This window comes from Vipera berus (assembly GCF_964194415.1).
Source record: "Vipera berus genome assembly, chromosome: 7".
NCBI classification, from domain to species: domain Eukaryota; kingdom Metazoa; phylum Chordata; class Lepidosauria; order Squamata; family Viperidae; genus Vipera; species Vipera berus.
Genome location: NC_138209.1, coordinates 68,951,781 through 68,975,692, shown reverse-complemented (window position 1 = coordinate 68,975,692; position 23,912 = coordinate 68,951,781). Strand labels below are relative to the sequence as shown.

Here is a 23,912-nt window from a genome sequence, read left to right as displayed (position 1 = left end):
TGCTCTGTCCTGCCTTTATTATTTTTACAAATAACTCAAGGCAGCAAACCTATCCAACGCACCTACCTCCTCCTATTTTCTTCACAACAGCAATCCTATGAGTTGAATTGGGTTGAGAGAGTGACTGGCCCAGGGTTAACCGGCTGGCTTTCACAGCTAAGGTGGAACTTGAACTCAAGGTCTCCCGCTCTCTAGCCTGTTGCCTTAACCACCAGGCCAAACTGGCTCTCTCAGTATATTTCACAAATCCTAGAGACTCTTTGGTAAAAATTTGGAGACAAGTTGTAATTCAGGAGAATATCTGGAAGATTGAGAGTTTGAGGAAGCGTGATTGAAATGGTCTTATTAAAACATGTGGGGGGAAAAAGAATAGCTGGGCTCGTTTTTATAGCTAAGAAAAAGTAAATTGTGCTTGAGAGTTGGGTTCCCCTGTTGTTATTGCAGAACCATATGGATTTGGCCAAAGGTCATATCAAGGCCCTCCAGGATGGAGACCTCTCCTCTTCGCGCGGCATTGAGGCCTGCACAAATGCAGCAGATGCACTTTTACAATGCATGAATGTAGCTCTTCAGCCAGGTAGGCATTAAAAAAGAAAAAAAAACAGCTGTATATATTGGGACCATATCGTCTGATTGAAATGTTCTGCTTTCCTTAAGTTCTTAAAAAAAAACCAAACCTAAAATCAAATCAATCTTTGTTGTTGGCAGACCTGCCACAACTTAAACCTCTAAACAGAAACCATCCTTGGCTCCATTTGTTGAGAAAGGGTATAGTTTATTAGAGATCAAGCGTGTTGCAATATTGCAAAGCCAGAAGTGAGATTTGTTCTACTTCCCCCCACCCCACCCCTCTTAACAGTTTCTCAATGCCCACCCTGGTGTAACCAGTCAGGTTCAAACAAAATGTTTTCCTAACTGTTGGCCCAAGTGCAGTTTGGTATGATGCCCCCTCCTCCTTCCTTCCAGCTGGGTGACCTTGAGGCAGCATCTCGAGAAGGCACAGCACTTACTTTCGTTTCCCCAAGCATTCTCCCCTTCGTTTCCCCTCCCCACTCTTCATGGCAATCTGTCACTGCGTAGCAGTGACGTACAAGCGAGTACAAGGTGGCAGCTGACTGTTGTAGTCATTAACCAAAGTTTAAAAAAAAACAAGGTTCAAGATAGAACTACAAGTGACAGTGAACAGCATAAAGTTCGCCTTTTGTTTCAACTACAATAAATGTGAAAGATATAAAGTTCTACTTAAATATGAGCGATTTGAGCTAAAAAAACACACACCAAAGTTTGTCCTAAATTTAGAGCGAGGAATAAGTCACACTTAGCCTATTATAATCAGGCAAGTTCAGTTGCTTTTGTAATCTTATTTTACGTGGACCCTGCAGAACCGGACTAGGTGATATGTGGCCTCTGGATTAGTGTCAGACAGCAGGAGCTCTGCATATTGTCGAGAGCAAGGAAGACAACCTTGATGGCGATATACAGGTTGCGTTGCCTAGGCAGCACGGCTTGAAGCATTTTTAAAATCTAGAACAAGATAACCTTTGTAGGTTGCAGCTCAGGAAGACATTTGCTTAATTCGTAAGGAGGTATAAGAAGGTGGAGGAGATGCAGCACAATCAGATTTGCAAGATTCTGTGGTTATTGCCAATTTTGCCAAGTATTTTTTTTAGAACGTAGAAGAATAGGGTTTGAAGCGATCTTGGAGTTCTTCTACTTCAAATCCCTGATCAAGCAGGAGATCTTATACCATTTTGGACAAATGGCTGTCCGGTCTGTCCTTGAAACCTCCAGGGGTGGAGCACCCTGTCAGGACCCACCCCAATCCACGTCTTAGGAAAACAAAAACTCTTGGAGTCAGTTCTAGTCCAGAAGGAATTTTTACTAGGACATGTTTGGTTGTGGAAATACAAGACAGGACCTGGTATTGCTTTACAGATTGAAACTTTATAAAGAGTTCCCGGTTCAACCCCCCCCTTCCCTCAACCCCATTTGGTCAGCCCCCCCCCATCATTACTTCATGTCATCCCTTTAGTGGGAAAAACGGAACTTTGGATCTTTTACTGTTATTGCCTTCTTCCTTTACAGATTCAAATGGAAACACAGGCCAGATGCCTTCTTCCCTAACCTTCCCCTTTGTTCCCCCAGTTCAAAAGGTTTCCCTTGGTCTTTGAAATAACCTAAGGCAGGCTGAATCCACATCCGCTCCTCCTTCCTCGGGAGATAGCAGAATCCGGGGTGTGTGTGTGTTATGTTTTAAACATACATTTATGAATGTGATATAAATGGATTCTGACACACCCTTAACTTCTGGAGATAAGCCATTTCACTGATTAATTCATAATCATAATAGTAAAGTTGGAAGGGACCTTGGAGGTCATCTAGTCCAACCCCCTGCTCAGGCAGGAAACCCTATACCATTTCAGACAAACGGCTGTCCAGTCTCTTCTTAAAAACTTCCAGTGTTGGAGCATTCACCCCTTCTGGAGGCAGGTTGTTCCACTGGTTAATTGTTCTAACTGTCAGGAAGTTTCTTCTTAGTTCTAGGTTGCTTCTCTCCTTGGTTAGTTTCCATCCGTTGCTTCTTGTCCCGCCTTCGGGCACTTTGGAGAATAGCTTGACTCCCTCTTCTTTGGGGCAACCCCTGAGATATTGGAACACTGCTATCATGTCCCTCCTCATCCTTCTCTTCATTAAACTAGACATTCCCAATTCCAGCAGCTGTTCCTCATCTCACTCTCAGCCTTTCTGTGGAGTTGATTTCCTGGTCTTCTCCGGTCTACTAGGAGAGATGCACTTGAAGACCAGTGGGCGTTTTCTTTCCTCCAAGAGTACGTTTGGCCTGACCCTGCTGGCCTTTCACAAAGTACTGAAGACCTGCATGTGCTCCAGAGCATGGGGTTGGGAGATGAAAGGGCCTGGAGGATATTAGCATTGTTGAATGTTTGTTGTGTTTGTTCTCAGTGACCGTTGGAGGTTTTCTTGCTTTTGTATTGTAGCCCAGGTATTGTTAGCCTTCTAGAGTTGTATCTGCGATTTATATGAATGGTCATATATAAATGGTATAAATAAATGGTATGTATAAGTGAATAAAGGGACGCGGTGGCTCAGTGGGTTAGGACGTTGAGCTTGTCGATCAGAAGGTCGGCAGTTTGGCGGGTCAAATCCCGAGTGCCGCGTAACAGAGTGAGCGCCTGTTACTCGTCCCAGCTTCTACCAACCTAGCAGTTCGAAAGCACGTAAAAATGCAAGTAGAAAAATAGGGACCACTACGGTGGGAAGGTAACAGCGTTCCGTGCGCCTTTGGCGTCTAGTCATGCCGGCCACATGACCACGGAGACGTCCTCGGACAAGCGCTGGCTCTTCGGCTTTGAAACGGAGATGAGCACCGGCCCCTAGAGTCGGAAACAACTAGCACGCATGTGCGGGGGAACCTTTACCTATATAAGTGAATAAATGAATGAATAAATACATAAATATATACATTTTGGGAGGGTAAAACCAATAATATTATTTAGAAGGAGAGTAATTATAGTTCCGCAGGATGCCTGTAGACTTGGCAAGAGAGGAGACTGGTAGATTCCACTTCTCCTGAATTATTTTATTTACATATCCCATTTCGAAATTGCCCATCTCCCTCACAGAAGGACACACCTGTAATGTTTTATGGTTTCAAAGCCTCTTTCCATTTCTGATCCTAGGACATGAATTGCTTTATGCGATCAATCAGCAACAGCAGCGATTTAGCGACCTGCGTGAGCTGTTTGCGCGAAGACTCGCCAGTCACCTCAACAATGTCTTCGTTCAACAGGTGCTGCTTTTCTCTTTTCTCACTTTGTAGCTGGTTCCTCGCTTTAGTTTTCAGAGTTTTCAAGAAACTGTCCTAGTAAAAGCTGTTTGTTAAGCATCTTCTTGCACATTTCTCCATCACGAAATTTGGAATAGAAAACAACATGAAATTCATGATTCTGGCTGCCAGTATCCATCACGTAAAATCTATTGATTTCCAGTGTGCATCTAAGTGAACAGATGCTCCTTGATTTTTTTTAAATGTGGGGAATCCAGCATCTATTCTCTTTTTTTTGCGAAATTGGCATTAATTCAGGCAGCTTTATAAACATATTGCAGATTTGGCTGGGTTAACATTACAGCCGGTCCACTTCTTCCTGGGGCCGAAGGAGCAGCTGCATTTTGCAGTCAGGCTTTTCCAGAAGGCCTCTGCAGCCGAGTACCGAGCTATGGATTCAATTCATAGTTCAGTTCTCGGCTGCATAGGTCTTGCAGAACCAAGCTATGGATTGAATCCATAGCTCGGTTCTCGGCTGCAGTGGCCTTCTGGAAAGGCTTGTGACTGAGAAATGCAGGCCTGGCTGCAGAAGACACCGCAGAAATGGGCCGGTGAGGAGAGGCCTGTCTGCCAGGTAAGTGGGTGTGGGGCGTGTGGGGCAGCTCCACCCCCACCACACACACACACCTGCCCTAGCCTGAATTTTAGATGTGTGTCTCGCCCCAAAACTAGGGCTTATTTTGGGGGTAGGGCTTATATTAGGCCCACCCCCAAAATCAAACTAGAGCTTATTTTGGGGCTAGGCCTTGCTTTTGGGGAAACAGGGTATTATTTGAGAGCCTTTGATCAAATGAAGGAGAGCATTGAGTCATATCCAGGAAGACACTTTTTATTGTACAATAGTGTTAAGATTGACTAGAATAGCCTTTATCCACGTAAGCCTTATGTATTTTACTCCACAATAATAAGATATTCCAAAAAAAGGGCAGTGATTAATATTGTTATATGGAATGATATATTTCCATCTAAAAGAGGTCTCCTTTGAAGGTATGTCTAGCATTCTAGAATGAATAAGAAAATAAACAATCCATGGTGTTATTAAAAGGCTATCCATGGCCCAAACATCTGAGACAGTGTTCTTCATTCTTGATAATTTTAAGATATGTGGATTGTGATTTCCAAAATTCACCAGGCAGCACTCTTCAAAGAGCTGGGCCAAATTGAAAAGCAAAACATTCCAGTTGTGAATATCCTATCCAGATTCAACCTTGCAGGGCATGATGGATAGTTTTACTACCATAACAACTCAGTTCCAAATTTGTCCTTTGCATTTGTCTTTCCAGATTTTGTCCTTAGGTTGTTATTTAGAATACTGCAAACCAAACATAAGGAAAACATACTGTGATGATGCAAAAATATAAAACAATATCCTATTTTTTAAGAAAATCTACTTTTCTGGATGATTTATATACATTATTCTGATGATTTAAGAGATTGTTCTGTTTGTTAACTGAAATGTGTGAATCATCACAAATACACACACACACACACACACACACACACGTGTGTGTGTATATAGTGATCTCCAGATGGTTCTGCAATTGTACATTTATTCCAGAGCAATTCATCTTAAAGTGTTACATTCACCATTCAAGCTCTGTTGCGGATTGTTTGGGCAAATCTATTCAGTTCTCTGTATTTTTTTTATCCCTGTATTTTATCTCCAAATAGTTTATTGAACTGGAGAAGGGTCTCAGTAACAGGTCCTACTATCTTTCAGTATCTGTGAGTATAGAGTTTGAATCAAGCTGCTTGAATTTTACTCGGCTTCTTTTTAAACAAAGCTTGCTTAAACCTAACTATTTCTTGCAGCGTTGCCTCTCTAAAATAGAAAACATGGCTTATGAGTTGAAGAATAAGTCTTTGTGACAGCTATGTCTTCTTTAAATCTTTCACAGTTTGAGCCCTTGGTAAAGACATCTACCTCAGATAAGAAGATATTGAATTAAAATGGACAAGGTTTAAAGTATATGGTTAATATGAAATCTATGATTAAAGTGTATCAAAGTAAGTTGCTTGGGAATACAAATGGATGCACTAGCTTATTATCTCTTATCATAATGGATCATTTCCCAAGGTACATTTTCCCCCCATTAGATAATTCGGTCCAATTACTAAATTATACAGTATATGGCGTCCTTCTTATCTGCTCCCTAGAAGTTGGTTTGTGCTTGGTTCTCATTGACTCATTTGAGCCTTTTGTCCAGTTGAGCAAGTTTTTTCCTTAATTTATTTCTTTCCTTGCAAAACGTGGGTTTTCCCAAAAGCCTTCCTTGTCGTGAATGGATTGATCAGTTTTGACTGCCTAAGAATCCGTCCTGGGAAAATAAGTTTTCTTATAGCAAATGTTGGTGGTGGTGGTGGGGGAGAAATTGGCAAGAAGGAGCATAGAAATTTTGAAAGCATGTTTCTGAGGCTCCCACTAAAATAACTGGTGTGGTAATAGTGGCCATTCAACAGACCTCAGTTTACAAGCAACTTAGTGGGGATATTCTTTGGAGACGCAGTTTTGTCTAGTGGCAAAGGCACCAGGCTAGAAAGCAGGAAATCTGCAAACCTATATAGATTAAGGATGCTGAGCTTGTCGATCAGAAGGTCGGCAGTTTGGTGGGTCGAATCCCGAGTGCCGCGTAGCAGAGTGAGCGCCTGTTACTCGTCCCAGCTCCTGCCAACCTAGCAGTTCGAAAGCACGTAAAAATGCAGGTAGAAAAATAGGGACCACTACGGTGGGAAGGTAACAGCGTTCCGTGCGCCTTTGGCATCTAGTCATGCCGGCCACATTTATTTTATTTTATTTTTATTTTTATTCCATTTATATCCCGCCCTTCTCCGAAGACTCAGGGTGGCTTACAAGCTTAGCAGTAGCCTTCATTCTATGTATATGCCTGCTTATTAGGGCTTTCACACACCCCCCCCAAGCGGCATTATTACAAAGTCAGCTTAATTGCCCCCAACCATCTGGGTCCTCATTTTACCTACCTCGGAAGGATGGAAGGCTGAGTCAACCTTGAGCCTGGTGGGATGCGAACCTGCACTAATTGCAGGCAGCTGGTGTTACTTAAGGAGGCATTAGCCCACTGCTCCACCCAGGCTCATGACCACAGAGACGTCCTCGGATAAGCACTGGCTCTTAGGCTTTGAAACGGAGATGAGCACCGGCCCCTAGAGTCGGAAACGACTAGCACGCATGTGCGGGGGAACCTTTACCTTTTACCTAGTAAATATAAATTCTACATATCAGTGTTGGGTCAATCACATTTTGCAATTTATTCCAGTTTATCAATCCCAAGATACAGTGATAGTGATTTTCTTTGAATTTTTATTGAACAAAAGTTAAGAAGTTGGATCACGTTGATAAGGTTTTGTTTTGTTTTTTTCCCCTCTGTAGACAAATAGTTGGTCTGTAGCGTGGCTTAAATGTACATAAATGGTGTCTGTTAACTAGTGCCGATTTGTGTTAACATCTTGTCTGGAGTTGCATGTCAAAGGCTTATAACGAATTTTACTTAAAAATTGTCCTTGACATGATTGAAGAGTATAAGTCAAGGCAAAGATTACACCTAACGGTTAACTTTCCTCTCGCAGATAATGGGAACCCTTGCACATTGGTATAAATTGATATTAATTAATCAAGTTGTAAGTTTCATGAGGGCCATCTTGAACTCTTCAGCAGAAGATGCAACTCCTGATAAGATGGATGCATTGTGGTTAATCTGTAATCCAGTGTTTTATTTTGTCCTTTATGTTGTTTCTGAACGCTACAGCCATTTTGTTTTTCACAGAACAGCAGGGAGGCATAACTAACCAATGGCAAGCAGAGTCTCTTTTCTGTGATTAAATGGCAACCTCCTGGGCTATCTGGGTTGGCAGATTTACCGCTATAATTTATTTCAAGCAGCTTCTTTCTGTTGCTTCCTTCCACAAAGGGCCACGACCAAAGCTCCACTCTTGCTCAGCACTCGGCTGAGTTGACTTTGCCAAATCATCACCCTTTTCACCGCGACCTGCTCCGGTATGCCAAACTTATGGAATGGTTAAAGAACACGGATTATGGGAAATATGAAGGGCTGACCAAGGTAAGTCGCTCAAAGAGCGAAATCGGGCAATGGAATATGGCACTCTTGCAAAATCAGGACACCCTTTTCATCCGCAACCCCTTGGATCGCGGTGTCAGATTATTCCCCAGAATGTTTTTTTTTTTAAATCCCATTTATATCCCACCCTTCTCCGAAGACTCAGGGCGGCTTACAATCTAAGAAGCACAAATCAATGTGCTTAGCAATAGCCTTCATTCTATGAATATGCCTGCTTATTAGGGCTTTTGCCCCCCCAAGTGGCATTATTACAAAGTCAGCTTAATTGCCCCCAACAATCTGGGTCCTCATTTTACCTACCTCGGAAGGATGGAAGGCTGAGTCAACCTTGAGCCTGGTGGGACTCGAACCTGCACTAATTGCAGGCAGCTGGTGTTACTTAGGGAGGCATTAGCCCACTGCTCCACCAAGGCTAATGCGCTTGAATTTGGGGGAAAGTTAACTACTCCTTTACAAGGTCTTTTTAAGATTATATGTTAAGAGGGGGGGGTGGGGGAAATGCTTTTTTTAGAGTGCCTGCAGTTTTTCTTGGCCATTCTTTTTTTTTGTTTTTTGCATAAAACTACTTTTTGTTAAAGAGAAATACAGTAATAACGCAAGCTGAAATCAGGAAAAGATGAAAAATAGAAAAAGATAAAGGAGAAAAGAAAAGAAATGACCAAAAACGAATACTTAAAAAAAAGCAAATCAGATTAAATCAGAGGCATGCCGGGAATCCTTATTTCCAGTCTTCACTAAGTAGCCTGGTTGTCCCGATTTGCTTTATCTCAAGATGTTATTATCAGATCAGTCTTGATTTTATTTCCCTGCCCACAGCCAGGGACTTTTCTGTAGTCTGCACAGTACGCTGTAGTGTTAATTCTATCCCTTTTTTAGATACTTTAGAACAGTGGTCCCTAACGTTTTTGGCACCAGGGACCGGTTTCGTGGAAACAGACTGGGGTAGGGGTGGGTGGGGGGGGAAGAGGAATGGTTTCAATTTCGCTCTCTTTACCACCTACAGCTGTGCGCCCCGATTCTTAACGGACCCCTGCTTTAGAATAACTATATTTTTCCTTTCATCTTAATTAATTGTGGTCTGTGACGGAACAAAGACTGATTTGATTTAAGAAGCAAAAGCACAAGCAAATTAATATTTCCCCCCACCACCTATGAAATCACATATCTACACCAGATACAATTTCATGGCATCTTCCCATACCAACCCCCTTTTTAATCTTCTCTTGGCCATTTTCACCAGGTTTCAATTCTGTTTGTACTTCAGTTGCTTTGGCTGGTGGCTTGTCTCTGGTGGGCATCAGACAAGAGTGAGATGCTTCTCTGAATAGGCAGACTTGCTTTTACGTATGCTTAGCGTTTCCTTTTGCATATCTGTAGCAATTACAGATAGGAAATTGAGAAAGAAACAACAACAAAAAACAACCCTGGCCTTTGTGCAGGAGGTATTACTTATGGATCTCACATGACTGATCTTTTGCCAAAGTAGGCATGCTTAGCAGTGCAATGTTGTGGTAAAATTAAACATATGAGGACCCAGATTGTTGGGGGCAATTAAGCTGACTTTGTAATAATGCCGCTTGGGGTGTGTGTGAAAGCCCTAATAAGCAGGCATATACATAGAATGAAGGCTACTGCTAAGCTTGTAAGCCGCCCTGAGTCTTCAGAGAAGGCCGGGATATAAATGGAATTAAAATAAAATAAATAAATATGTGAAGGTTTTCCAATATGGCACTGGACTGGTGCAAGACTTTGGCATCAGTGAATTGGTGTCAATTGGCTAGAGCATGTATCCTCAACCTTGGCAACTTTAAGACTTGTGGACTTCAACTCCCAGAATTCCTCAGCCAGCTTTGCTGGCTGAGGGATTCTGGGAGTTGAAGTCCACAAGTCTTAAAGTTTCCAAAGTTGAGGACCCCTGAGCTAGAGTACCAAAGCAATTAGTAAACAAAATTGGTAAAACTCATTAAAAGAAAATCCCCTAGACTTATTGTTTTATAACCTAGAGTAAAGGTAAACGAAGTAAGCTTTTTTCTTAATTCTGTCTTTTGTTCTTTACTGCTGTTCACGTACTAATTTGTCAAAATTATCTTAAACCCATGGACATAAAAACAGCTGAATTGTTTATATTCTCTCCTGGAGCCAACTGTGTCTGTTTTTCTTTTAAGAACTATATGGATTATTTGTCACGTTTGTATGATAGAGAGATTAAAGACTTTTTTGAAGTGGCCAAGATTAAAATGACAGGCGCAACTAAGGAAGGAAAGAAGTTTGGTAAGTTTTTTTTTAAAAAAAATAAATAAATACTGAAGAATCTTTTTTGCAGTTAATTAATGGAAATAACAGAATTATTTCAAACATCTTAAAATATCTCTTTGCTAGATGTAAATAAATACCATTTACTCATTAGCGATAACTATGCCTCAGACAAGTCTCAGCCCTATGCAGAAAAAGGGAGGCAAACATGAAACTATAAAGTCATCTTCTGCAACACGTTCACCAGAAATGAAATAAAATTGCAGACATCTTACAAGGTTGTCAAAGCTCAGTGTTGTTGCGTAAATTCGATAATGTTTGGGCTGGAAAGATTTATTGAAGTAAACCCCGGCTCTTTGCTTGACGGACACAGTAACAGTGAGGTCCGTTTAACTGTTGTTGGTGCTACCTTATTTATTTATTTATTTATTTATTTATTTATTTATTTATTTATTTATTTATTTATTTATTTATTTATTTATTTATTTATTTATTAATGGGATTTATATCCCGCCCTATCTCCCGAAGGACTCAGGGCGGCTAACAACAAAACATATAATAAGTACAGAAATTAAGATAAGAATAAAATTGAAATCATCTGTGCAATAAATTAAAATTAAAAATAAATTAAAAATTGTAAATATAATTAAAATGCCTGTCAGTCCAGGTCAGCCTGGTGGAATAGGAGTGTTTTGAGGCCGCGGCGAAAGGACTGGAGATTTTGGGCCATCCGAAGCTCAGGGGGGAGCTGATTCCATAGGACTGGCACTCCCACAGAGAAGGCCCTCCCCCTGGGGGTCGCCAGCCGACATTGCCTAGCTGACGGTACCCTGAGGAGGCCTTCTCTGTGTGAGCGTATTGGGCTATGGATGTGATTCCAGCAAAGCAGGATATTTCTTAAATGCTGTTAATGGATCCTAGGAATGGATTCTTCTAAATATCTTGGTTATGGAATGTACACACACACAAACACACACACACAGACACACACACACCTTTCCAGCCATATACAGGTCGTCCTCAACTTCCAGCAGTTTGCTTAGTGACCTTTCAAAGTTACAAAGGCACTGGGGGAAAAAAGTGACTTCTTCCTGTTTTTCACACTTATGACCATTGCAGCATCCCCGTGGTCACGTGACCAAAGCTTCAGATGCTTGGCAACCGACTCCTATTTATGACAGGTCACGTGGTCCCCTGTTGCGACCTTCTGACAAGCGAAATCAACCAGATTCACTTAACAACCGGGTCACCGACTTTGACAACTGCAGTGATTCGCTTAACGAATGTGGCAGGAAAGATCGTAAAATGGGGCAAAATGCCCTTAACAAATGCCTCGCCTCAGCAACAGAAATTTTGGGCTCAATTGCTGTCGCAAGTCAAGGACGACCTGTATACAACTACCTTTTTGGAGGGAAGAAAATGCACACTACTTCTAGCAGCTTGGGGTTTTTTTTTGTGTGTGTTTTTTGTTTAAATCAGCAAGACTGCTTTTTTTGTTTTTAATGGAAAGCAAGCAGGCTATTGACGGGGTATAGGGAGAAGCCATTAAAAAAATACACATAATTCCGTTTCTATGAGTAAACAGATCTTTTCTTGATATGCAGTTTGAGTTAGGCTGGATCCAGAATTTTTTCTTCCTTCAAGAGTAGAATATTGATGTAACCAGCCAGAGCCCGCCCAACCTAGCAAAATATAAATATTGTTATGTGCAGCTAAGTTCTTAATGCATTTGCTCCATTTGTAAGTGGTTGAATATCCACATACTTGATGTTTCTTTTTTTAAAAAAGTCACTGTTTGATTACATTGTTTTAACTGTTAAGGATTTACAGATGTGGAATTATCTGAAATGTATTTTTGTTTTTGTCTGCATTTGATGGAAAAATCCAGTAAGACAAACTGACAGTTATGAGATACTGTATTTCTAAGTTTAGCTTAATATACCTAGTGTGTAGAAAAGATCTCTCTGGCTGTCTAATCTAAAAAAATAATAATCTCTCAGCTAAATCTTAACAGAAGTTCATTATGTTCTTATGTTAACTGGTTTTAACAAACCTTTTTCTTCCCGTGATAGATCAGAATAGGGTTAGTCATAGGTACTTGCAGTAGACAGTCAAGCTGTGTCATGCGGAAATGATATAATTGCACAAGTGACGCAAATTGTATACTTGTGTGGTATGCATAGCTTACTTGAAAATAAATCCACTTGAATTCTGTGAGCTTTATTTCTAAATAACCATGTACAGGATTCCACTGAATTTTATTTCCTGTGGGCACGTTCTAACTATACTAGGGGTAGGCAACCTCGGCTTTTTTTATGACTCATGGACTTCAACTCCCAGAATTCCCGAGTCAGCATAGCTGACTCAGGAATTCTGGGAGTTGAAGTCCATGAGTCATAAAAGAGCCGAGGTTGCCTACCCCTGAACTATACCATCAACCATTTTGTCAGCTGGTACTAGCTGAGAATGTAATTTCCAGATTTCTTACAAGTATTAGATAACATTGTCTCTGATATTGTATTTGCAATTGCAGTGTTTGTCCCTTCCATCTGTGCACAAACCCAGACACAGTTACATTACAGCAAAAGGGATAGAAAACAGTCCTGTATTACACATGAAATACGTGTTATTAACCTATCCAAGTTGTAAAAAATGAGGCTGTTTGTATGCTTTTGTATAAAGACACACCTTTGCCTCATGCAATGACATACACTTTCAAGACTTGATAAGCTTTCACAGCTTTCCTTAGTGGACCTCAGGGAGTTTTGAGAAAGATTTCTCAGGAAAATGATTATTTGATGTTGATGTACAAAGTAGCATTTTATCTCTTGGCTGACAACTTGCGTTGTCCCATTATTGTCGGGAAGAGCCTAAGAATGCAAGCCTGAAGGTGTCAAGTTAAGAGAGGCACTAGAGTCTAGAACAGAGGTAGGCAGCCTTGGCTCTTTTATGACTCGTGGACTTCAACTCCCAGAATTCCTGAGCCAGCCGTGCTGAGGGGAAAGGGAGAGTTTCCAAGCTGAGCCATGCTGGCTCAGGAATTCTGGGAGTTGAAGTCCACGAGTCATAAAAGAGCCAAGGTTGCCTACCCCTGGTCTAGAAGATAACCAAGGAAAGTGGGTTTCTTCATACAGTCCAATAAAATTGTATCAACATCCCTTCCCATGCTGTAGAGAAAGTTGGGGTCAACTTCCAGATTAGCAATAGCACTTAAGACTTATATACCGCTTCACAGTGCTTTACAGCCCTCCCTAAGCGGTTTACAGAGTCAGACTCTTGCCCCCAACAATCTGGGTCCTCATTTTACCGACCTCGGATGGATGGAAGGCTGAGCCAACCTTGAGCCGGTGAGAATTGAACTCCTGGCATTGAGCAGTGAGTTATCCCACAATACTTCATTTCTAACCACTGCACACCACCACGGCTCTTTCTCTAAAAAATAAAATAAAAACACCATTGCCTTTAAATCAAACTTGACTCCTGGTAACCATATAAGGCACATCCATGTAGTTTGGTTTGCAGCAATGTAGAAAAAGGTGTACACAGGTAGTTCTTGACTTACAATCGGTTTTTTTAAAAAAAACAACAGTCATTCAAAGTTGCACTGGCATTGAAAAAAGTGAATTACGACTGGTCCTCACACTCACAACCATCGCAGCATCCGTAGCATTCCAGGGTCATGTGATTGCTATTTGCGAACTTTCCAGATGGCTTCCGATAAGCAAATCCCTGGTGGAAAACCGTTTCCCTTAACAAACATGTGATTTACATAACCGTGGCCAAAAAGGTTATAAAACCAGGCACAATTTACTTAACAGCTGCCTTCCTTAGCAAGCTGAAATCCTGTTCCCAATTGTGGTTGCAAGTCAAGGACTACCTGTTTAGTCACTTTAATAAAATGCCCTGCGATCCAAATATGTGTCCCAGGATGTTACATGAGCATTGTAAAATTAGCCTTGGTGGAGCAGTGGGCTAATGCCTCCTTAAGTAACACCAGCTGCCTGCAATTAGTGCAGGTTCGCATCCCACCAGGCTCAAGGTTGACTCAGCCTTCCATCCTTCCGAGGTAGGTAAAATGAGGACCCAGATTGTTAGGGGCAATAAGCTGACTTTGTAATAATGCCGCTTGGGGTGTGTGTGAAAGCCCTAATAAGCAGGCATATACATAGAATGAAGGCTACTGCTAAGTTTGTAAGCCGCCCTGAATCTTCGGAGAAGGGCGGGATATAAATGGAATTTAAAAAAAAAAGATCCTATTGCACATTTTGTCCAGTTCAGATCTTGTGGCTTCTTTGGGCTGCCAGATTCTTTTGAGCAAAATCTGCTTTCTCTTATAACTTGTGCACACCTGATGCACCGTCTTGCATTCAGGATTCACAACCATTTGTGTTTGTGGTTCCCCCTCTGGATAAAAATTGGGAAATCATTGAGAGGCTACTTAACACATGTTTCCTGCATATTTAAATATATTCCACCTTAGTGCCTTCCCAGCTATGTACGTTTGCAACTTGTAGTTACTTGCTTCTGATAGTTCTCTGCATGTTTCTTTCCAGCTAGTGCTTAACTTGCATCTTGTGCATGATTTGTGCCAAATGCATATTTAACTTGTCTTTGTCTTTGATGCTTGCAACCTAATTCATCCCAGCCACCCTGCCTCGAAAAGAAAGTGCTGTCAAACAGGAAACAGAGAGTGAGTATCACTAGAGCTTTAAGTGGTTATTGCCAGTGCATTTTATGTTTTGGTAAACAAAAAACGAAATTATCACAGCAAAAACCTGTGAATTGACAGATGCGGTGTTTTTGCGCTGATCTGAGGTACAGGAAAAGCAAATGTTCAGTTGGGGAAGCAGCAGACAATACCTGAATGCTGTTAGAAGAGATTTCCAGTGGGAATTGAGTCATGGGCAAAATAAAACGTGTTTTAAAATTTATGTTCAAATTAGGAAGATCGCATCTTCCTCATATTTCTTGGAATATGAGAAAAGGATTTTAAAGTACAGGAGGCTGACCCCTGTGAATGAATCCATGAGGATTGGCAGGGCACGTAGGACAGCTGCAAGCCCAGTGCAAGGAACTTAAAATGGTTAAATAATGCTAGCATGGAATTCTTCTGCATCACATCATCCTTATTCATTATGCGAATACCATTTTGTGCATACGAAATCTGACTGGTGGAGAACTTTCTCCCAGGCATCGTCCTCTACCCTTCAGCTTAACTTGCAGCAGTGTGAACTCGCACACTGATATTCATGCTTCTATATTTGTATTCTCAATTAGCTACCCAGCAGTTAATTTTGAGAAACATTGTCCCCAGTGTGCTACCTGACTTCTCGCTTACATTCTTGTGGCCGAGTAAATTATTTCAGACACAACACAAAGCCTGCCCACCTTTGTTAGTCTAAGATCTATGACACGACTGGTATTCAGTGGCATTGGCATCCGCATGGGCATCAAGTCATCTGTAACTTTCCCCCCCCCATGCATTGTTTGCTAAGAACTATTGTGCTGCTCTTTGAATGTGGGTTGTTGAGACAACACACATCAGGTTTCATGGCTTGAAGCTACTGTGACCAGCATTTCATGAGACTGGGGTACTCTGGGTTGAGTATTACCTGAACACTATAGTGGAGGCACTTGTTTCAACTTACATGTTTATTTCCCTTAATTCCAGTCCCTTAATGCTGTAGTATAAAGCACTTTTGACTACACGAAGGATGATCTTCAAGGACTTGAGATTTCCAACCCAGTGTCCTACTGCACTTCCTACACCATTTCAGATGTTCGGCTACTGAATTATAGTTTCTCAGTTCAAGAAGAAGGATTTGGAAGACTTTAGATTAACCACTGTTTCTTTTGAGTGAAACAGTTCAGTTAATCATAATTACTAGAAACAAGCTAGTTTCATAAATGATGGTAGGAGGCTAGCTTCTTTTCACTGATTGTAGTTATGATTAACAGCAGTGCAGGGTGAGTAATGAATCATACTGACTTGATGTTTTAGTTGTGACTCTAAATCCCTTCCCATTGCCCATGCCAGTCTGGGCTGATGCGATTGGTGCTCAGAAACAATTAAAGAGAAACAAGACATTCAAAAAAAAAATGTCTTACGCTGTCTCAAACAATGATATACGTCTGGAATTAAAGCAGAAGATTGCATTCTGCTTACAACTCTTAAGATGGGAGCAAGACAAAGGGTCTTCCTCATAATTTAGAATTTCATTTGCCCATTTTAGGGGGTCATCCACCCTTGGGTGGTGAAGGATATTTATTTCATTTATTTATTTATTATATTTGTATACCGCCCTTCTCCCGAAGGACTCAGGGCGGTGAACAGGGCAATACATGTTAAAAAACAAGAATACAAAAGTTAAAAAAGATTAAACAAGATGCCCAAAAACTATAACAATAAGTTAAGTTAAAATACATAAAAAACAATAAAACCCAAACCCATCACCCATCAGGCCAGGCCGGCTTGTTCGAACAGGTAAGGGTTGGAAGCCTGAAAAATGAGGATGCAACCCCCCACCACCCCACTCACTCACTGGAACTTTTTTTAAGCATGGGAGGAACGCAAAATTAAAATATTTTCTTAAAATATTTTGATTCATCTGTAAGAATGGTCTTTTTCCTCATTTCTTTCCAGTAGAAATGAAATAGAATCGAACTGCAATACACTGAAAAAAAAATTGTAAGAGGTTTCTGCTGGAAGGGGCCCCAAGAATGAGAAGGCTTTCCCTAATTTTTTTCCCCAGGAGTTGGTTGCTTCTACTTTCTTCCTAAGAAAATAGTAATGCGTCGCTTCTGTTCCGCTTTGCTTCTATCTAGAAGATGCCCCTTTTGTGAATTGTTCCTGGCCTTTTCTGTCTGCCCCTACTTGTGCTGTTTTCTGGATTGCTAGTGGCCTTAGGCACTAGTTCTTGTATTGGCTGATCCTGAGTGTCTGTCATTCAGTGTGCACTTCTGAATCAGTTTTATTTGTCTTCAGCGAAGCCATGGGGCAACACCAGAGCCGTTGGTTTATTCCGTAGGAAATGCCCTCATAAAATGCAGGTAGATGAGTAAAATTGTTTTTAACGGATACTGCTTACCGTGTGGCAACTTCTTATCTAGCTTGTGTTGTGTCACAGGCCTTCACGGAAGCTCTGGCAAATTGACCGGCTCAACATCTAGCTTGAACAAACTCTCCGTTCAGAGTTCGGGAAGTCGTAGATCCCAGTCATCCTCGTTGCTAGATATGGGAAACATGTCCGCTTCTGACCTTGACGTAGCAGATAGGACTAAGTTTGATAAGGTAATGCAAAGATTCCGGGTATAATTGCATACCAGTTATTGCTCCCCCCCCAAAATACGGATTTTAACACGTCTAAATGCCATTGCAACCTTCTTGGTTCTTGTGTATCAAGTGTTCCCAATTCTTTCCCACATCTGGGATCAAAAGTGCAGGCTGGAAGTCTTCCCTTCACATTACTTCTCAGAATTGGATGCCAATGGAAAAGGGAAACTCAATTGGGCCCAAAGTGATTCCCAGAACCTCCCCTGTTGCTTTTTGAGCACCTGAAGAAGCCGTATGGCAGCAGTTTCTGCATTATCAATATAGAAAAAGAGGCTTTGAGTAGGCTAGCAGTTGATCTCCTAATATTAGCTTTTAATATTTTAAGCACCTTTTAAAAAACTGGCAGAGCTATTTTCTGAGCTATTTCTGCTTTTTTCCTTTTTCCTCTAATAGCGTCTTATGACCACAGGTGCAGTCAATTGAAAACACTTCCATTGCCTTTAAATGGAACATAATGGCAATAAGACATTTGTATATGTGTGTTTGCGTGTGCTAAATATCTGTTTTGATCCTCATAGATTTTTGAACAGGTCTTAAGTGAATTAGAGCCCCTTTGTCTGGCAGAACAAGACTTCATTAGCAAATTCTTCAAACTTCAACAGCATCTCAGCATTCCTGGAACACCGGTGGTATGAATCTCAATTTGGAAATTATTGACTCAGAACTAAATGGCTGTAACCTTAGCCCGATTTCCATCTAAATCTTTACTTCTTTTCCAGAGCGATACCGAGGAGACTGATGGAGGAACTTTAACAAAAGCACACAATATTGGTGGGCTGCAATCAGCATATTCTGAGTATGTTTCCAGTTAGCAGAGGGATCTTCTGAACTCTCTTTGTGTCTTGAATAAATTGTGAGCCTTAGAGGTTGCTTAGGACTGTCTTGGAAGTTAGCGTCATATAAATTGCATAAATAAATGCTCTGCTCATGTGGCAATGAATTAAAAACCGCAGAAAATTGGCTTAGTGTTGCCTTGAGCGTAACATATTTTTATTGCACTACGCTGCTCATAAATAAGGAAACTGCAGGATTTTATATAGAAGATTGGACTTTGTGGTGAAATTATTGAAAAATTTCTCCCAGAATTATTTGAAGTCCAATAATGAAGAAATAAAAAGATTGGACCTGGTTTGTACTAGGGCTCTAGGACACAGTGAGAAGTTGAAAAGGTGCTGGAGAAACCAGATTTTAGGACATTTCTATAAGAGATCGCAGTCATAGAGAACTGAAGCGTACAGTTGATTGATATCGCTGTACCAGGGGATGCCAGAGTCGAAGAAAAAGAACTGAAAAAAATTACGAAATACCACGACCTGGCTATCGAAACTGCGCGATTATGGATGAAACGTATAACAGTGATATCCATTGACATCAGGGCACTGGGAACTATGTCCAAAAACTTTGCAAAATACATCAAGAAATTGCAGCTTTTTGCAATAACTCGAGCAAAGCTACAAAAAACTGCGCTACTCGGAACATCTTACATTTTAAGGAGGTACCTGGTTGATACCTAGGATGCTGGCAGCAACCTGTGTCAACCATTAATGCCAGTCAATTTGAGTGTTCAGTTGACTGAGTTTCATGTTTTATGAATAAAAGTTTTATAATCATCATCATCATCATCTAAATTTTGTGAATTAGCTAAGTTATTCTATCACAGAAATGTTGACAATGAATGAAGCTCAGATTCCTGATCAGAATTGCTTAGCTTGAATAGAAAGGGTAAATGGTCAACTTTGCTGCAGGATCAGAGAGATATAGCTATTTGAAGTCTTTGGAATATAGAATGGGGCAAAAGTAATAACATAGTAGTCAAAAGAGAGAGTATCGTTTTACACAGAGCTAACGATTGGTAGGCCAGAGATTCCTAATCCTGGATATTTCTGTGGTGGGTAAAGGCATTGATGTAAAATCAAAAGCACTCACTTGGGTGGATAAATAGCTTCAGTTGCAAAAGGCAGCTTTTTGTGAACTAGAATTGTGATGAAACTTTTAAAATCACAAATGTGTTCAGATGCTCTATGGTAACTTTCATTGATAATGAGGAGCCTTGGTGGCGCAGTGGGCTAATGCCTCCTTAAGTAACACCAGCTGCCTGCAATTAGTGCAGGTTCGCAGGACCCAGATTGTTGGGGGCAATTAAGCTGACTTTGTAATAATGCCGCTTGGGGGGTGTATGAAAGCCCTAATAAGCAGGCATATACATAGAATGAAGGCTACTGCTAAGCTTGTAAGCCGCCCTGAGTCTTCGGAGAAGGGCGGGATATAAATGGGATTAAAATTAAATTAAAATTAAAAATATTCTCTTTCTGGTCTTCTTTGTTCTCCCAAGGAGCCAGGCTGTAGGGAAGGGACAAATGACTCTTACTATAGTCTCAGTCATGTCCAGAGGGTTTTACAAAATAAGCGGAGAGCAACATGGCTGCTTATATGGCTGCTTATCGCCCCACTAAGTTGATAGTAGTGTTTCATTAGTGTTTTTTGAACTTGGCACTGACTGGGGAACTCAGATAATTGAAGCCCACACATCTTAAAATTGCTCAGTTGGAAAAACACTTAAAAGGGATCAACATTCATTTTCTCATAAGGCTCTGTGAAATGAATGTGGACTTAGAAAATTAAATACCTAATACCTATATAAGTATTATTAATATTTATAATCCTCCATGCCATCTGTTGCAGGAATCAAATGATCCGGCAAATGATGACAAAAATATTTCGCTGTGTTGAACTAGAACTGAATAACCTCATTGCTCTGGGGGACAAGATTGACAGCTTCAATTCCCTCTATATGCTAGTCAAAATGAGTCACCACGTCTGGACAGCACAGAATGTGGATCCAACGTCCTTCCTTAGCACAACCCTTGGAAATGTTTTAGTGACTGTCAAACGAACCTTTGATAAATGCATTGTAAGTTTTGAGCACTTTGACGATTAGGTTTGCAACTGGTTGCATGCAGTTAGGATTCTGGATAAAATTCAAGATTCAGAGTGTAACCATAAAATGGGGTGGCCTTGCTTTGTGCTTTGGTATTGCTGTAGTGCAGGGGTGTCAAACTCAATTTCATTGAGGGCCGCATCAGCATTGCGGTTGCCCTCGGGGCCGGGTGGGTATGGCCAGGGTGGGCGTGGCCTACTGGGTGGGCGTGGCTAGAGTGCATGTGGCCTACCGGGTGGGCGTGGCCAGCTCTGCATCGTTTGCATCATGGGGGCCTATGGGGGCCTGGGCAGGAGTGGGACAGATCTGAGGGTCTCTGGTAGAAGGAGGGTCTCTGGGCCAGGGCCAAGGCAGTGGGGGCCGTTCCCTCACTGTTTCCAGGATGGCTTCGCGGGCCACATGAAACCACTTCGCAGGCCGGATCCGGCCCTCGGGCCTTGTGTTTGACATGTCTGCTGTAGTGTGTAACAACTCAGTATTGTGTAGATATTTAGCCTTTGAAATGGAGCCCTTCTCCTCCATTTAATGTGGGCGAGAAAACAAAGCAAGATGAAACCCGTGGAATGAATACACACCCATGCACGGACACCCACTGATCTTGTGCATTCCTATTTTTGTGTAGCAAATACAGAGAGATACTAATATGCCTTGACAATCTTCTTTTCTGGATGTAACTAGATTCCCCTTTATTTTATCATTAGCTCAGAGGTCCCCTTATTTATTTATCAGAGATCAGTTACCTGCATGGTAATAAGAGTTTTAGTTTAAAAACATGGCTAACCTTTTTTTTTAAAAATTTTAGAGTAATCAGATAAAGCAGATGGAAGATGTAAAGATATCCAAGAAGAGCAAAGTTGGAATTCTTCCTTTTGTTGCTGAATTTGAAGAGTTTGCAGCCTTGGCTGAATCTATATTCAGAAATGCCGAACGCAGAGGAGATCTAGATAAAGCTTACCTGAAACTTATTCGTGCAGTTTTTGCTAATGGTAAAAATCTCTTTTCTGAAAGTCCATGGTCTGCTATGTCATAAATAATCTCATTTTGTTGACGAATCGGGCTACAGTCTTATATTGCTGCATCTTATTATGCATTATTATACTACAAGTCACTTCTAAATCATTTTTGTCACTTGAGAGTATGTACCTGTCAATCATGTATTAATTGTTTTAGTATTCATCCTATTTCTTTATAGCTCTGTTGCCAATTCCCAGATTCTGATTTAGAGGTACTTATCTTATAGGGACAGTCAATTAGCAAACATAAGACATAAACTAGCTGAATCTGGGGGATTTCAAGGAATTATGATTTGGGCATGCCCACTCAATTCTATGGCTGTGTGGAACTCTTAAGTTATAAATATGGTTTGCTTGATTTTGCCTTGGCATGCTGTTCAGACCAAATCCTTATCTGTTGCGTAGTAAGTTAGTTGATTCTCACTAGTTATAGTTGAACAAAGCATGGGCTAGTGCGAAGAGACAGAAGAGTCTCTTCTGATTAAAATAATTTAATGATGATAACAGTGGGAGACATAACTGATTTTACGTATACTGTAGTACATTAAAATCTCCATACTGCTACTACTAGAAATGATATCAAAGCTTTTCATTTCTTTATTTGTTAAATTTAGGAACCACCCACAGAATTCTCTTTTATAATGATACTTTCTCTCTTATTAATTAAGTTTTCTTTCACTGTTACCTTTTTTTCTTTTTTATAACTACTAATTAAGACCTTCTTGTTTGCTGTCTGCTATCCTTTACCGTTAACTCTTTACCTCAGGGGTGTCAAACTCAATTTCATTGAGGACCGCATCAGCATTGTGGTTGCCCTCGAGGGACTGGGTGGGTATGGCCTACTGGGTGGGCGTGGCTAAATGCGTATGGCCTACTGGGTGGGCATGGCCAGCTCTACATCGTTCGCATCAAGGGTACCTATGGGGGCCTGGGCAGGAGTGGGACAGATCTGAGGGTCTCTGGCAGGAGGAGGGTCTCTGGGCCAGGACCAAGGCAGCGGGGGCCGTTCCCTCACTGTTTCCAGGATGGCTTCACAGGCCGCATAAAACCACTTCACGGGCCGGATCTGGCCCCCGGGCCTTGTGTTTGACATGTCTGCTTTACCTGCATTTCCAAATTTATCACAACAAGCTTCTGACTTGGAAAAGTAAGTAGAACTATCACTGCTCTTTCGCATTTCGTGGTGTTTATGTCCGCATCGGTCCTTTTGTTTTCGTAGTTGAGAAAGTGGCAAACGAAAGCCAGAAGACTCCTCGGGATGTGGTTATGATGGAGAACTTCCACCATATCTTTGCAACCCTGTCTCGTTTGAAGATCTCCTGTCTAGAGGCTGAGAAAAAAGAAGCTAAACAGCAGTACACAGATTACTTACAGTCATATGTGATCTACTCTTTGGGGCAGCCACTTGAGAAATTAAATGTAAGAAATGTGTTTTTTTTTTAAAAAAAATTCTTTAATTCTGGGTTAAAACCAGAAATACGTATTTTTATAGATATTCCCCTAAAACACAAATGGAAGTTTTCTCTCCTTCATGAAATACTCTTTAGTTTCCGAATCATTCAAATAATGCGAAACTAATTTCTAAGAGCAGGTTTCGGAGAGTGGGATGAAATGGTGAAGTATTCCTTCGTGATAGCTCTGGATTAATTGTTACATGAACACTGATAACAAATGGAATATTTTCAAAATCTCTAAACTGCACAGCTTTCCTCATGCTTGATGACCTTCTGATGACCTTTAGTGTTTTGTATCATACCACACAAATGCACAGGCCACAGACTGCATTTTTAATTAGTACAGTGGCATATTAACTACATTTGTGGTTTTTTTAAATCTAATTTTAAGTTACGTTTCTATGTAATTTAAAAGCCAATCAAATTTCTGAAGTATGGCTCCCACTCTCTACTCAAAGGTGAAATAAAGTCTATGCCACTCTAATGTTATGACAGTGTGGCTTGCTTTTAGATACTGAAGACCAAGTAACAGTTCTGTGTTTAGATACTGAAGACCAAGTAACAGTTCTGTGTTTGTGAATGTAAGCATTGAGGAACAAATTTGCATCAGCTATGTGATAATAATAATAATAAACCTTTATTGTCAAAGTACAACATGTGTACATTGAGACTAGCTGAGCCTCCCCCCGTGCTCTCTCCCCCCAACACACAGTGACAACAAACCCTCCATCCTACCACACCATGTGAACGAACTACACCACACATCGGCCTCCCAAGTGAATTCTGCATAAGATTATGTCCCATTTAAAAGCCTAACAGCCCACGGATAAAAGCTATTTTTCAGCCTGTTGGTACAGCTGGCTATATTCCTATATCTCCTATATTCCTATCATATTGGCTCTGCTTGAGAATTAATGTATTGCTTGCTTGACTGAAACTGCAGCAAATCTAGCTTTTTTTTATTAAGAGGGAAACAGAAATCA

The 23,912-nt window shown here is 41.0% G+C and overlaps 1 protein-coding gene across 6 annotated transcripts in view; it reads left to right on the top strand.

Annotated features, from left to right (window-relative positions):
- EXOC1 (exocyst complex component 1) overlaps nt 1-23,912 on the top strand; it is a 42,769-nt gene that overhangs the window by 14,720 nt on the left and 4,137 nt on the right. The window contains exons 7-18 of one of the 6 annotated variants that reach the window (XM_081332977.1): nt 445-577; nt 3,699-3,808; nt 5,516-5,569; nt 7,771-7,920; nt 10,104-10,209; nt 14,837-14,881; nt 17,319-17,482; nt 18,043-18,153; nt 18,244-18,320; nt 20,207-20,435; nt 21,265-21,448; nt 22,695-22,894. In XM_081332977.1, coding sequence (XP_081189103.1) covers nt 445-577; nt 3,699-3,808; nt 5,516-5,569; nt 7,771-7,920; nt 10,104-10,209; nt 14,837-14,881; nt 17,319-17,482; nt 18,043-18,153; nt 18,244-18,320; nt 20,207-20,435; nt 21,265-21,448; nt 22,695-22,894 — 1,563 coding nt within the window. The remainder of the gene's footprint in view (nt 1-444; nt 578-3,698; nt 3,809-5,515; nt 5,570-7,770; nt 7,921-10,103; nt 10,210-14,836; nt 14,882-17,318; nt 17,483-18,042; nt 18,154-18,243; nt 18,321-20,206; nt 20,436-21,264; nt 21,449-22,694; nt 22,895-23,912) is intronic. The other 5 variants (XM_081332979.1, XM_081332981.1, XM_081332978.1 and 2 more) reach the window with 5 other exon arrangements.